The sequence below is a fragment of the Syngnathus leptorhynchus genome, chromosome 15 (genome assembly GCF_054491065.1).
Source record: "Syngnathus leptorhynchus isolate UIUO chromosome 15, UIUO_Slep, whole genome shotgun sequence".
Lineage (NCBI taxonomy): Eukaryota > Metazoa > Chordata > Actinopteri > Syngnathiformes > Syngnathidae > Syngnathus > Syngnathus leptorhynchus.
Genome location: NC_141209.1, coordinates 2089319 through 2105152, shown reverse-complemented (window position 1 = coordinate 2105152; position 15834 = coordinate 2089319). Strand labels below are relative to the sequence as shown.

At 48.2% G+C, this 15834-nt stretch overlaps 1 protein-coding gene across 1 annotated transcript; it reads left to right on the top strand.

The window, feature by feature from the left end:
* Positions 1–789: 789 nt before the first annotated feature.
* Positions 790–15786, top strand: stag1a (STAG1 cohesin complex component a). The gene is made up of 31 exons (XM_085931459.1): positions 790–1019; positions 8612–8802; positions 8882–9002; positions 9082–9237; positions 9323–9496; positions 9576–9780; positions 9878–10029; positions 10108–10181; positions 10253–10376; positions 10457–10555; positions 10623–10702; positions 10796–10903; positions 10992–11106; positions 11179–11296; positions 11374–11477; positions 11581–11673; positions 11733–12026; positions 12106–12176; positions 12255–12423; positions 12494–12586; positions 12649–12823; positions 12892–13031; positions 13125–13226; positions 13302–13450; positions 13553–13681; positions 13761–13963; positions 14045–14216; positions 14291–14407; positions 14477–14591; positions 14680–14760; positions 14917–15786. Exons 2-31 carry the CDS (start codon positions 8774–8776, stop codon positions 14938–14940), a joined length of 3786 nt encoding a protein of 1261 aa, XP_085787585.1. The 5' UTR covers positions 790–1019; positions 8612–8773; the 3' UTR covers positions 14941–15786.
* The last annotated feature ends 48 nt before the right edge of the window (positions 15787–15834 follow it).

Below are 15834 nucleotides of genomic sequence, written 5' to 3'. Positions count from 1 at the left end.
CGACTTTGGGAGTGACAAGCTGTAATTGCAGCCTGGAAAAAGATGATGCTTATGTTGCCACGGTTACAGCCTTGCCAATGGGCACAATGTGTGTCTACTAAGGCTGCATGAGAGGAAAATAATGACTCAAAAACAATGTTGATTGGAGCAAATTGCACCCCGTGTTAGATGTTGTAGTTTATGATCACCTAAAATATGACACGCAAAGATAAAATAGGACGCTCCATTGCTGTCAGTTTTAAATAGTGTTTTCTTTTTGTCAAGTTAGCAGCATTCATTCCACAGGCTCATCTGGATCAGTGCACCGAGCTGCACGAGGAGCGCTGCAGGTGACTGTAAATTATTAAGTGCTCACATATTCTGGATGTGTGGAGATAATACTTTCATTGATTTAATAAGCACATGCTGGGGGAAAAGATATGAATAGATACCAAGTAATATGTTCAAATACAATGCGTGACACTATATATGTTTTGTAATTCATAAATAAATACAGAGCATCTGATATCTATATAGGTCAACAAAATTGACTATTGGTTCAAAAATAAGGATGACGTCACACGACGTTCGCAAAGCACAAGTAAGGCTTTAATTTTAAAATGAATGAGAAGAAAATTGAATTAGTCGCCCGTGAATGTTGTTTAACACAATGACTAGTATAAAATATATTTTTAAGGTTAAACGAAAATAAAGTGGCATAGACGGGACCACCGTCGCCACTCGCGTGCGCGTCCTCGCCCATTTTACGTGAAAGGCAAGGCGCGTGCCCGTCACAGCGGATGTCGCGGAGTGTCCGCCAGGGGGCAGCCGCGTCCCGGCGTGAGGCTGCGCCGCTCCCCCTGCACCGCAGAGAGGAAAATACCACCAGATGGCGGTTTAGGATTGCTGCTCTTCTCTGCGAGGCAAGCCTCCGCTCGCACGGGCCAATTTCCCCAATATCAAATAAGACCAAATAATAAAAAAGGGGATCGATTCGTCGCTGCGGGAGGTGACGCTCGAGCCGGGAATGGTCGTTAAAGGTGAGTACCCGGTGTTTTTGTCGTGCTTTTTGTGAGGCGGGAAAAGGGGGGTGGGGGGGAGGGAGGGAGAGAGGAAGACGGCCCACAGATTCAAGATGGTGGACGCGCTGGAAAAAGGGAAGGCTGCTGCTAAGGGAGGGGGGATGGGCGTTCGTGGCGGCTAACGGAGGCCATTGGTGCTGTTTCTCTCCTCGTCAGTTAGCCTAGCCCGCGAGCTAACTCGCCTCCCATCCCAAAGCAAAAATGTCGCCGGCGGGTAGAAGTCTCTCGAAGGTGGCTCTCTCTCCGCCGCCTCATCCGCTAACATAGTCCGTCCACCTGTCGCTGGAGTTGTCAACAAATCCAACAAGCCACGCTGTGTGACGTCTTTTGTTTGTGTGCGTGTTGCGACTCTCGTTTGGCAGCCTAGCGTGTTATCAACTGGCTTCTCTCTCTCTTTTTTTTTCTGTTTGCATCCTTTGCTTGTTTGAGTGGATTTTCTTCCATGCGGTTCTTGACCTGAGACAATTTATGAATTGGCGCCATGTAAATCAACGTTTCTGTCCAAAGCGTGTGAAGACCATGAGCTTCTTCTCACTGTTTTAAATCCCCGTGTGTCAACATCACATGTCACCATCCAAATCTTATTTCTTCTCACTTTGGGGTTGGTTGTGAAGTGTGAGCCAAATTTTGACAAGAAGGTCCCAATCCTGTTCAACTGGCCCAAAGCAATATTTGTGTTGACAGTGGAGGTCACGATGTACCTTGGTGGTTACATAACTGCTTTGTTTACAGTCAGCATGTGCAAACGTGTAAATTGAGCACTTTAAATTGGCGCTTGTGAGTGGTTGTTTGGCTTCGTCTGCCCGGCGATAAAGCCGTTCAGATAACGAATGGACTTTAAACTTCTAGATTCAAACTCAATATCGATTATTCCCTCGATTAATATCCAAATTATTGCAGTACTATCAAACTTTTCCCCTCCAGTTAGTGTTGTTTATTTGGCATTCAAAGAATAACACACAATGTTGTACATTGTAGTGTAGTATAATGTGCAATGTTTTTTTCTATTAAGCTCCTTTTTTGGAAGACGCCAGCCCAAAGCAGTTTCACTGACTGTTACAACTTTTGTCCCTTTCTCGTTTTACTTCCCTGATTGTGAGAGCCTCGCTGTGGCGATGAATGATTGATAACGGTGGGGGGGGAGGAAGCTTTGCTATTTGTTAACAATACAAAAGTGTCCCCCGGTCATTCATCACAGGTTTGACACGGTGACTGGGCGCCGCTCCAAAATGAAAACTCCTCTCTGGTTATGAAATGATTGTTGCATCTGTTTTGGCTTTGTTTATGTCTCGCTGTCAGCTTGCCGTGTCTTTTTTTTTTTTTTTTTTCTGTCGTTTTCTTTGATTATGATGTCATTCTTGTTCTGTGGGCTTTAGGGAGGCGCGCCTGCTGCTCGCTCGTTTTTCATGTTCCATGTGTCTCAGCGGGTTTGGACTGCCGACTCAAAAGCGGTTACTTTGCGTTGATGCCGTACGCGGCCGCGCCGTGAGTCATTGTTGGTTGTTTGGCGGTCGGGCGGGCGGCAGCCTCGCTCGCCTCGGGATAGTTTGAAATCAGGCCAGAGCGCGATGGCTCTCAATGTTTTCGGTGACCGCCTCCGAGCGCTGTGCTATATTGGTGTTGGCCTTACTTGAATATTGATGCGCTCACCTGCGTCTGTCGAGTGCAAAAGAAATGAAGAGCAATGCAATACTTGGTGTGTTAGACGTTATGCCCATTATAAGTCACACTGAAGTGCAATTCAATCAACTAATGCTGATATGATCTCCACTGCGATGCAATCAACAGGTCAGAGTGATCAAGCGTCGGCTAGCGTCATTTATTGATTTTTATCTCGCTCGCTCGCTGTGCCCTTTAGTTACCTAAGCACACTACAATAAATCCTGCCTCAGCTCAGCGGTCGTCTTGTGTAAATCTCAACGTCATTTGTCGTCTGCGGTGTTGTTGGCGATTTGCATGAACTCCCCGGTGCTCTTTTTTTCAAATCAGCTGACATCTGTGAAAAGCGCAGCGCTCACCACACCTGATTGTGCTGTGACGCAAGGCACATCTGTGCCCGTCCTTGACGCTCGGCAAGGAGGTCCGGAACGATCCTTTTGTCGTGTCTGACGGTCTGGGCTGAGATGAGAAAGTGCAAATCGGTCAGATAAATGTTTCTATTCTTTCCTACGAATCATGGAGCTGTGACAGAGGATAAGAAATTCCAAATTGTTGTTAAAAATGACCTTTCAAACTCAAGCATATATCCTCAAATCTATCCTCACTATATTTGTTGCTCGCTGCTTGTAGTCATGGTAACCAAATTGCTCGAGTCATCTCAACCAGATCGGATGTAAAGTATGCCGTTGTCATTCCGTGCATTTCGTCGGACGACCTTTCATTCCAAAATTGGCGACCGTTTTTAACTCGCACAGCCTTTGCATAACGCCACCAAAATACAACACGCTCTTCCAAACCTCTGTTAAGCTTTGTGGAAATTTCCCAAGTCACCCCCCATATGATGATCAAAACATTAAAAAAAAAAAAAGGAATAGAAGGTCAAGCAAAGCTTTCACTCGAGACGTAAACGGCCCCTGAGGGAATCGGCGCCCGCCAAGACAATCATTGCTCTTTTATCACACTACCAGCCTGTGCACACACACACACACACACACACACACACACCAGACAGAGTAAATGTTCTTTTTGCTTTCAAAAGACGGCTTGCAAGGAGCATTTTAACCAGATTAGGACCGTGTCACACGGGAGATCAGCCATTTGACACACACACGCTCGCAATCACACGGCCATCTGCCGCCGCCGCCACAAACTACTTACTGTACCCTCATTCTTTCGACTACACTCAGTCTGGAGGAGGAGGAGGAGGAGGGGTGAGGAAAGATGTAGTGACAAGATCGCTACTGAAAAATGGAATCCCTGCTTCCGCCAAGCACACACACAAACACTTTTGTGAGTGTGACTCAAAGATACATTATAGGGCGACTTGCAATTATTATTTTTTTGCCTTGAATAAAACATTTCCTCTTTGCAATCACACAGTTGGGGACGAACGGACGGCGTCGTCAGGAGCGTGAAGTCACGTGATGGTTTTACGCTCCCGCTCGCATTTTGCCCTCTCGCTGATGGATTTTGCAGATTTGCAGCAGCTGCCGCTCTCCCGCAGTCACAAAGCAAATAAGTGTCAGAGAAGGTGATTCAGCAGCGAGAGCCAGGGCCGAGCCGAGCCGGGGCAGAGCCAGCGCCGAGCCAGCGCCGAGCCGCCTCGCGTGATTGATGCTGCTGTTGTAGTAAAACGCAAGCGGGCAACGCTGTCACGCTGACATTGTTAAAGCGCCCTGAAAAGATAGCAGCTGCGTGGCTTTCAATTAAACAAGTCCAAATTTCGTACTTAAGAGGCGAAATCGAAACGAGCTTTTATTTTACGATTCATCGGTTTTCTTTTTTATGTATACATAGGGACAGAACTCGGTACGCTGGTCCCGCTGTCAATTCTGACACGCAAAACGGATATCTGGTGCCGAAGTTTGGAGTTTCCGTCGTCCGTCTTGTCAAATTGTGCATCAACAAACAATAAAAAAAAGTTCATGAATAGATCAAATCAATGACTTGCTCAACTGCAGGCAGAGCTTCAGCCTGCTCCGTTTCCACATTCTCACTGGCCCGAAACGCAAAATAGTCTGAGCAACCATTGACCCGCTAGTGCCTGAGGCCAGCGAGCCAACTAGTACTCATGTTCACCAAATCTATTTCAATCCATACGTCGCAGTCTTGCTACAAAACAGCTGAGAACCATTTAGGGAAATTTACACCACAAAAATAACGCTAGTGACAGTCCAAGGTAGTAAAGGGGGGGGGGAATTACCTCATTTGAGCTCTCCACTGGATACGTTGCCACGGAAACCAGCCTTGAAATAAGACATATGTGCACATCGGTGACTTCTTGTACCATTTCTCTCGATTCTTAATTTGGTTTTATATGCATAGAAGCGGCGCTCGCCGATGTAAAATGATGACGCAACTCAACATTCATGCCATAATGTCTTAGCAAGCTACACTTAAAAGGATTTTTCTGTTTGTGCCACTTCTGATATGAGTCATTTTGCATTCTGTCTTGTCTCCTCTTCCCCCCCCCCCCCCCCCCTTTCTGTTTTTTTTTTATTTATTTTTTTTTATTCAGGAATACACTTGTTCCAGACGTTCCAAGGGATAGTCCAGCAGGGACGACACACACAAGGTGCTCGGCGTAATCACCTCGCCGTCACCACTCATTAAACTCTTGGCTGTCTGCAAACGCTGCAACAACGGTTTATAAAAAAAAAAAAAAAAATCCTCCAGTGTGTTTGGATAAGACTTATTTTTTTTCCCCACACTTCTTCCGTTGCCTTCTGGCGCTAAGTCGTTAACAGCACACAAGTGTGACTGAACCCGTAAAGCTCCTTTTATGGCATAACACACTTTTGCAAGCGCCAGTGATGATGAAGCACACTTCTGCCAGGATATATATATATATATATATATATATTTTTTTTTAATGAATACGTTATCCAATAAAAGGAAGATTCAAAGCCATAAAATGTGGACAGTAAAATAAGTCATGTTTAATCATCATTTGTTTGGCAAAGTGCAACAAAATTACTTTGTTGGTTTTTCCCAAAAAAGTAAAACACTAAAATAATTTTTAAATATATATTTATTATTAGACAATGAATTTGATCTCTTAAGGAAGGTGCCATAGCGATAGCTCGTCTTCATCACATTGGTGTTACCAAATTTGACACACTGCCAAAAGCGTTTCACTCGCCAGAGGCTGAGCTGCGCTGTGTTTGTTCCACTTCCACGCTTGGTCTCTCTTAACATATATCGTGGATATTTCTTTTCTGCTCGTAACACTTTCTCCATATTATCTTTTGAGTAATGTCGCGCTTGTCATTAAGGCGCCGGCCGTGCCAAACTAAACACGTTGAACAAGTTTTCCCTGCTGGCGTTGACAGTAAGGCTGCTGCTAGCGAATATTTTGCAATTTCAATAGATCACAGAATAGTTGGATTAAGTCATTCAAATACTTTTCCTTTGTTAGATATATATATATTTTTTTACAAAAATGCAAAGTAGCAAACTATTTTCTTCTCGATAAAATATTTATGAGATTTTGGGCAAGTGACATCAGATAGTAAATTCAAAATTTCAAAATTCATTTCAAAATTTGTCAAGAATACATTTTTTTTGAATGAAGCAGCCCTCCCTCCCTTTCTTTTTGTCAACTTGGTCCCTCCTGTCCCCACTTGGCACCCAATCAAACCAGCTCTCGGCGTCAGGCTTATGACCCTCGCCTAGTCGCCATGGCAACGAGGGCCTGCCTCCCATAGAACACGGCGTGCATGTTAAGTGCTTTCTCGGAGGCTCGTTGCCTCGCTCGCTCTGTCTTGTGGGTGCGTGCGTGCGTGCATTCTCTCACATATGCACTCAGGGCTGTCATCGAGTATTTCAAGAGTCGATCAATTCAATGATTCAGTATTCTTATTATATTTTTATTGCAACATAACCCCCCATTTTTTTTTAAATATTTGTTTTTTATGAAAACTAAAACATGCATTCTTTTAATACATTGTTGTCTTGACAAAATAATTGACAGATTAATCGAGAATAATTGTTGCAGGCAACCTCACATAACATATTCTGAATACAGATTTTTTTTTTACACCAAATTCGCTTTGGTTTGTGTCTCATTAGTGCAATTAGTGACAAGACCAAATTTTATGACTAAAAAGCCGACGTTATAGTGTAGTGACAGACAATCCCGCTATTATTGTCACATTTCAAAAGTGAGAAATGAAACTGAGGTGCGGCATGAATGGCGATGTCAACTTTGGTGCAGTCCTCACAAAAAAAAGAAAAAGTATGCCCCCCCCCACACGCATTTCCTCTTCCTCAGTGTGGACGTCAGCACTGGGAAAAAAAAAAAAAAAGTGTGTTTGTGTGCCTTCATATTGAGATTGTGACGTTGGGTCGGCTGAGGGCGTCTGACTCATTTGGGTCACACTCGAGCACCGTCGTCATCTTGAGAAGTCGCTTGAATTTTGATGCATGCAGCTCGTAGTCAGAGTATTGTAAAGAATGATATTAAATGAGAAGAAACAAGTGTCAAAGTGCATTATGAGAAATTTTGTATGCTGACCTTAATCGGCGCCCTTTATTCTTAAAATATGTCGGCAATATACAGTAATCCACCCAATAAGGATTTACCTGCAAATAGTAAACAGAAACCCCCATATTTATATTAATCGTAGTGACGGCCGAGTTCCGATATCATGTATCGATACGGCCGATATTTGCCTTATTTCGATCTGATACCGGTCCCCGATACGAAAGCGCCCTATTGTGGCCAATCAAACAACAGAACGTTTTTTTTTTCTTAGCGAGCTGGGAAAAACTTCTCGATATATGCCCAGTAAAATGCAATTTATGTAACTCGTCAATTGTGAATGAATTAATGTTTCTGCTATAGCCATGATTGTTCATTTACGGTTAGCATTTATACGTGTACCAAGTTCCTCTTTTACAACTTTGCATTGACATTTCACGCTGTTCAAATTTGCATTGACATTTCACGCTGTTCAAATCCTCTTACACACCAAACAGAAACACACACACACACACACACACACACACACACACACACACACACACACACACACACACACACACACACACACACACACACACACACACACACACACACACACACAGTCTATGCTTGGCAGATTGGGAGTGTGTGTGTGTGCGTTCTCACTTCTTGGCTTGCTACGTCTCCATATCAACAGTGTGTGAGCGGCAGTATTTAAATCCACACTCTCTTAGCCTGCCCCCTACTGTTGCCCAGACCTACTTTCAAACACACGTGCATACACTCACACACACTCTAGTGCTAAAAAAGTGCACGCCTGAAGTATTACAAGCAAACCCAACCTCACTTTAATTTAATTAGCTTTAATTAGCATTCTGGAATTTTCTGCAACATGTTTAGCTCAATGATGGTCCTCTTGATGGAGTTTATGAAGAGACCGGGGGGTGAAGGACTTTGTGGCTCATACTGCTCGCGGTGGTTGTTTGGAGATACTGCGCCGAATTTGTGCTTGCGCTCTCATTAGCATAAAAACAGGTAGACATTTCATATGATCGTCAAGTCTTCACGGCTTTGTGTCTGCGATGGTAATTAAGGTGCAAATATTGACCAAAAATTCAAATGATTCCACAAACATGCTTTTTTTCCTCTTTTGGTTGAAGTATGTCTTGTAAGATGGCTGCCTTTTTCAACATTGAATTCATCTTGATCATCTTGATGTGTGAGGGCCAGCAAACTTTTATTGCCTTTAAAATATCTACTCAACTCTTGGAATTATTTGATTCTGTAGTTCCTAAAGTGGCCAGTTGGTGTCATCCTCTCTTTATACTTTGTCAAGGAAAACAGTGAACTGTCCCGAGCTCCTAAAATGATCATTTCTATTTACTAATGATCATCATCTGTGACTTCTTTATTTGCCTCTCTGCAGAAACAGGAGAGAGTTAAGAGCCAGAGCGCGGTCCGTCCTGGATTCTTTCCACCCCCTCCCGCCCCTCCGACTCTTCCCCCCCCATCCGAGCCTCGTGGTAACTTTCGGACCCGAGAGACGCGTCATATTCGGACACCTCGGCGCCGCCCCAAAGTCGCTAGGATGATAACGTCAGAGCTTTCTGTGCTCCAGTGAGTGACGCTCTCACAGGAATGCAAATACTGCACTTTGATACCTTTTGATAAAAAAAAAAAATTCATGCATTTCCAGAGACTCGTCCAATGAGTCGGGGGCCACGGATGCGGTGGGTCTCAGCATGGGCATGGCGGACATTGAAGACCCCGAGGTGAAGGGCAAGAAGAAGCGAGGGAGGCCCGGCAAGCAAGCGCAAGTGAGACAAAAATATATTTTTTGGTATTTGGATGAATTTTCAGTACGATATATCTAACCGAATGTTCCTTTCCGCGCAGACGGCCAATAAGAAGCCCCGCAAGATGCCGGTGGACAAGGGTGTGGGCGGGGCCAGGGGGCGGGGCAAAGCCAACGGCGTGGCCCAACACAACGGCGACAGCTCGGAACCCATCACTCTGTTCGAAGTGGTCAAGATGGGAAAGAGCGCCATGCAGGTGGGATCGACCGGCACCAGCGTGACAAACGTCTGGAGACGTTCGACCGGCGGCTAAGCGGACATCTTTCCGTGTGTGTTTTCAGTCCGTGGTGGACGAGTGGATCGAGTCGTACAAACAGGACCGAGACTTGGCCCTGCTGGATCTCATCAACTTTTTTATCCAGTGCTCCGGGTGCAAAGGCACGGTCAGGATCGAGATGTTCCGCAACATGCAGAACGCCGAGATCATTCGCAAGATGACCGAAGAGTTTGATGAGGTAAAAAAAAAATAGTCTCGCTTCTTTTTTATTTTGATGATTCCACCCCCTCCTAAAAAGACGCCGTTACGCTCCGCAGGACAGCGGCGACTACCCGCTCACCATGCCGGGGCCCATGTGGAAGAAGTTCCGCTACAATTTCTGCGAGTTCATCTGCGTGCTGATCCGCCAGTGTCAGTACAGCATCATCTACGACGAGTACATGATGGACACCGTCATCTCGCTCCTCACCGGGCTCTCTGACTCCCAGGTCCGAGCCTTCAGACACACGTCCACGCTGGCCGGTAAGGAGACCAAGGCCTGCTCAGAAAAGCAAGCAAGAAAAAAAATTATTATTATTATTTTTTTTAAATGATTTGCCGTCATGTGTCCTGGCCGCAGCTATGAAGTTGATGACGGCGCTGGTGAACGTGGCGCTCAACCTCAGCATCCACCAGGACAACACGCAGCGGCAGTACGAGGCGGAGCGGAACAAGATCGCCGGCAAGCGGGCCAACGAGAAGCTGGAGCTGCTGCTGCAAAAGAGAAAGGAGGTTCGTCAAAACGGCAAACTTGCACCGCGTTCATTCTTTTTGCGGGAAACCTATCGAACGCCTTTGTGTACCGGGCAGCTTCAAGAAAACCAGGACGAGATCGAGAACATGATGAACTCCATCTTCAAGGGCATATTTGTGCATCGCTACAGGTGAATTTTGACAAATTGAAATGAATTTTGACACGTTGAAATGAAAACCGCCGACTCCTCTTGGCTCGCAGGGATGCCATCGCCGAGATCCGAGCCATCTGCATCGAGGAGATCGGCGTCTGGATGAAGATGTACAGCGACGCCTTCCTCAACGACAGCTACCTGAAGTACGTCGGCTGGACGCTACACGACCGGGTGAGTCGAGCTGAGAAAACCCGGGGGCTCATTCCGCTCACATATTTTGCTGACTTTGCGCTCTTTGTCTTCCCTCCCAGCAAGGCGAGGTGCGTCTCAAGTGCCTGAAAGCTCTGCAGAACCTGTACACCAACCGGGAACTTTTCCCCAAGCTTGAGCTCTTCACCAACCGTTTCAAGGTAACGCCGCAAATGAGAAGTGTGGGAAAAGCCTTTTTTGGTCATGCCCCCCCCCCCCTTTTTTTAGGACCGTATTGTGTCAATGACGCTGGACAAGGAGTACGACGTGGCTGTAGAGGCCATCCGACTGGTCACTCTCATCCTGCAGTGAGTAAACCTTGAAGGACAGACCACGTATTGGCCGAGGAGATGCAATTCAAAATCAGTTTTCCACCTTTGCTTGTGCTTTTGTCGTCCCAGGGGCAGCGAGGACGCACTGTCCAACGAGGACTGCGAGAACGTCTACCACCTGGTCTACTCTGCCCACAGGCCCGTGGCCGTGGCCGCCGGCGAGTTCCTGCATCGCAAGTGAGCCCGCACTGACCTCACGTGATCTGGACGCAAATTTACCGGCTGCCGTCTCGGCTCAATGTTTCCCCCCCCCCGTCGCTGCCAGGCTTTTCAGTCGGCACGACCCGCAGGCGGAAGAGGCGCTGGCGAAGCGCAGAGGCCGAAGCAGCCCCAACGGGAACCTCCTACGCATGCTGGTGCTCTTCTTCCTGGAGAGCGAGGTAACTTTGGAGGCGCTCCGGCCCCGCTTTTTTGAAATCACACGATCATTGTTTTTGCTTGTGTGCGCGTAGCTTCACGAGCATGCGGCCTACCTGGTGGACTCCTTGTGGGAAAGCTCCCAGGAGCTCCTGAAAGACTGGGAGTGTATGACCGAGCTGCTGCTGGAGGAGCCCGTGCAGGGCGAGGATCGTAAGACGCGCTATAATCGTCTTTGGATCGTCGCCCGCTCTCTTGCCGACTGTCAATGTCCGTTCCTTCCCCGCCAGTGCTGTCGGACAGACAAGAGAGCGCGCTGATCGAGCTGACGGTGTGCACCATCCGGCAGGCGGCCGAGGCACATCCGCCCGTGGGCAGAGGCACTGGCAAACGGGTGGGTGGCAAATCCATCAAGTTATCCATCCTTAAGATTTGTTCCGTTCTCTTCATGTTGATCATCTCCGTGTTTTCTGTTTTGTTTCCGCGCGCCCATCCAGGTGCTAACAGCCAAGGAGAGGAAGACGCAAATAGACGACAAGAACAAACTGACGGAGCACTTCATCATGGCGCTGCCCATGCTGCTGTCCAAGGTGAGCCAAGCCGCTCGCCGGCGCCGCCATCCCATCGACCCTCCTCGTTCTCCCCGCAGTACCAAGCCGACTCGGAGAAAGTGGCCAACCTGCTGCAGATCCCGCAGTTTTTCGACCTGGACGTGTACAGCGCCGGGCGCATGGAGAAGCACCTGGACGGGCTGCTCAAGCAGATCCGGCTGGTGGTGGAGAAGCACATCGAGATGGACGTGCTGGAGGCGTGCAGCAAGACCTACAGCATCCTCTGCTCCGAGGACTACACCATCATGAACCGCGTGGACATCGCCCGCTCGCAACTTATCGACGAGATGACCGATCGCTTCGCGCACTCCGTGGAGGACCTGCTGCAGGAGGTGACGCGGCGTTGCTCGCCGAAACCGACAAAGCCACGTAAACTGTCAACGTTTTTTTTTTTTTTTTTATTAATCGCAGGCTGAGGAGGCCGACGACGACGACATCTACAACGTTTTATCCACCCTCAAGAGACTCACGGCCTTCCACAAGTAAGACTCGATGGATTCCCATTCCGACGGCACTTGCGACCTTTTTCTCATCTCGATGTCTTCCGCCGCCCACCTCAGCGCTCACGACCTGACGCGCTGGGACCTATTTGGCAACTGCTACCGTCTGCTGAAGGCCGGCATCGAGCTGGGCTCCATGCCGGAGCAGATCGCCGTGCAGGCGCTGCAGTGCTCCCACTACTCCATCCTCTGGCAGCTGGTCAAGATCACCGAGGGGGCTCCCAGCAAGGTAAGCCACGCAAACACTCACTCCAAGAGACGGACTTTTCCCGAAACGCTACTCGTGCGTGTTCGCGTAGGATGACTTGCTGGCCCTCAGGAGAGTCGTCAAGTCGTTCCTCGCCGTGTGCCAGCAGTGCCTGTCCAACGTCAACACGCCCGTCAAAGAGCAGGTACCGTTTCAGAAAGCCGCTTCCCGGGTTTCCGATCTCCTCACGCCGTCCGTTCCGCTCAGGCCTTCATGCTCCTCTGCGACCTGCTGATGATCTTCAGCCACCAGCTGACGACGGGCAGCCGCGAGGGCCTCCAGCCGCTGGTCTTCAACCCTGACGGCACGCTGCAGAACGAGCTGCTCAACTTCGTCCTGGACCACGTCTTCATCGACCAGGACGACGAGAGCCAAAGCATGGGTGAGGTGGAGCTTTGAACGAGGCGCCGAGGGGCAAAACGCACAATATTGACTTTGATGGCCTCTCAGAGGGAGACGAGGAGGACGAGGCCAACAAGATCGAGGCCCTGCACAAGAGGAGGAACCTGCTGGCAGCTTTCTGCAAACTCATCATCTACGACATCGTCGACATGCCGGCGGCTGCCGACATCTTCAAGCACTACATGAAGGTTTTTTATTTTTTTACATTTTATCAACTTTTTTTATCTTTTTTCAAATGATCACGTGTGTGTGTGCGTGTCTTTCTTACTGTCGTTCTTCAGTATTACAACGACTACGGCGACATCATCAAGGAGACCCTGAGTAAAACCAGACAGACTGACAAGATCCTCTGTGCCAAGACGCTCATCCTCAGTCTGCAGCAGGTAACGGATTCACCACAAGGCGCAAATTGGCTTCACACCGACGCAGGTTATTGACTTTGTCGTACGCGCTTGTAGCTCTTCAACGAGCTGTTGCAGGACCAGGGCCCCAACCTGGACCGCACGTCGTCGCACGTGAGCGGCATCAAGGAGCTGGCCCGTCGCTTCGCCCTCACCTTCGGCCTGGATCAGATCAAAACCAGGGAGGCCGTGGCCACGCTGCACAAGTGAGTTGTTAATAACACTAGTGGGTCGGTGGCCGTGATTTAATTTATTTTTGTTATCGTACTAATTTTCTTTTCTTACTCTTCTATTCTTCCTCTTGTCAGAGATGGAATCGAGTTTGCCTTCAAGTACCAGAATCCTCGAGGACCCGACTTTCCTCCCATCAACTTGGCCTTCCTGGAGGTCTTGAGCGAATTCTCCTCCAAGCTGATCCGCCAAGATAAAAAGACAGTGTAAGTGATTTTCCAACTTTTGAAAGCAACTCGGCCATGTACGTTACGCACTGTAGCTAAACGCGGCGCATCCCACCAGTCACTCGTACCTGGAGAAGTTCATGTCGGAGTCCATGCCGGAGCGGCGGGAGGACGTGTGGCTGCCGCTGATCTCGTACAGGAACAGCTTGCTGACGGGCGGTGACGAGGACCACATGTCGGTCACGTCGGGCTCCAGCAGCAAGACGGGCTCCGTGCGCAGCAAGAAGGGTCGGCCGCCCCTCCATAAGAAACGCGTGGAAGGTGAGCTCGGGCAGGATAGGATGCTCTTAGAAATGTCGTTTTTATTTCTTTCACTGGCAACACTTGCTCTCGACATTGCAGAAGAGAGCAGCAGCGTGGAGGGCTCGTGGCTGATGCGCAACGACACCTTACAGACGTCCGGCGCGCTGCCAACCCCTCAACTCACCTCCACCGTCCTCCGAGAGAACAGACCCGCCGAGCACATGCCCGACCCCGACTCGGAACCCGGGTCGGAGAACGACTTTGTGCACAAGTGAGCGAGGACGCCGGCCAGCCAGAGAATCTTCTGGGCACCTTTTGCCAGTCTTTGACGAGTCACGCCTTCAGCCCTCAGATGCAGATGTCGTGGCTCGGCCAGCAGAAGATGGAAGAGGTGAGCAGGAAGGACCGCATGGCCGTCAACTACATCAAGTCACGAAGCAATCAGGGCGTCCGGCAGACCGTGTAAGTTGGACCACCAAAAAAGAGAATGTGTCGTGGCTGCGTGGGCGTAACGCATGCGCTCGGCTTCAGGCGCGGGCTGATGGAGGATGACGCCGAGCCCATTTTCGAGGATGTGATGATGTCATCGCGAGGTCAACTGGAGGACATGAACGAGGAGTTTGAAGACACCATGGTCATCGACCTGGTCGGTGACGACGCGTCACCGTGCTTTTTGTTATTAGTCTTGATGAAAGGTTGAGTTTAAATTTATTTTATTTTGTAAACCCTGCCAGCCGCCATCGAGGAACAGACGCGAGCGAGCAGAACTAAGACCGGACTTCTTTGACTCGGCAGCCATGATTGAGGACGAGTCGGTAAGCAATAAAAGACATTTTTTGAAGGCTTTTTTTTGCTTGACTTCCTCTTTAAAAAAGAAAAAAAACTGATTTGTGCATCCAAAATTGAGGGGTTTCTTCTCCCTTTCCAAATATTTATTTGCATGAACGTTTTGTGAATTTGTGTTTGTACAGGGGTTCAGCATGCCCATGTTCTGATGGCCGCAACGGTTACAAAAGGAATTGAGAGAGAGAGAAAAAAAAAAGCGCCTTCTGATCAGGAAGTCAAAGGACAGCGGTGGTGTGGTAGATCCACGTGAGCTGTCAATCACACTCCTTTCCCAAGAAGGTATTGTACAAGTTCTTCACCTCTGGACACCTGCTCTTCTTTCGCGTTGGACAGTTTGAAAAATTGTTGGCCGGGTGTTCCGTTCTGTACAGCCCCGTGCCCCTCCCTTCTCCTTCCCTCGTGTTGCACTTTGGTCCACCCACATCCGTTCAAACAAAGAGTGGACGTCAAGTCTACATGGTCTATATCTGTGGTCTTATCACCCCTCCTCGACTCCCCCCCCCCCCCCCTCACCTCCCTGTTGCGCTCTTGGAGTTACTCTGCACACAAATAACAGTTTTTGTAAAGTAAAAACAAAAACGAGAAAAAGACATTTCTAATTCTGTAGCTTTAGTACAAAAAGTTTTAAAACCAAGTGTTTGTACAGCGTTTTCTTCTCGAATGTGTATTCTTGTTTGTTGCCAAATGGTGGCCTACATACAAACATTCTCTTCTGGATCTTATCCCGATCCCTTCCCTATTTTTTTTTTTTTTTTTTGGGGGGTCCTGTCCCTTCCCTCACTGCTTCAGTATTTGCTGTCGCTCCCTCGCCGCCGCAGACAGTGTTTGATTCGTGTCGGTGCATCACAAATGTGGTTTGAATGTGTCTTCGGGTTTTTCTTGTGTAAATATCACAACGGTCCGCGGAGCCCTAACGTGCTCTCAAAAGCCTCTTTTTGTTTTTTTTCTGTCGACCTTCAATTGTTTTTACGAAAATAAAACGTGTACTCAATTTACCGAGTTGTGATCATCTTTCACCCCAAAAATATATCTTAAGTGGCATT

Coding starts and splice junctions, on each gene's coding strand:
- stag1a (XM_085931459.1), top strand. CDS start 8,774: ATGATAACGTCAGAGCTTTCTGTGCTCCA. Junction 12,177..12,254: donor AGACTCACGGCCTTCCACAA/GTAAGACTCGAT, acceptor CGCCCACCTCAG/CGCTCACGACCTGACGCGCT. Junction 12,587..12,648: donor ACACGCCCGTCAAAGAGCAG/GTACCGTTTCAG, acceptor CGTTCCGCTCAG/GCCTTCATGCTCCTCTGCGA.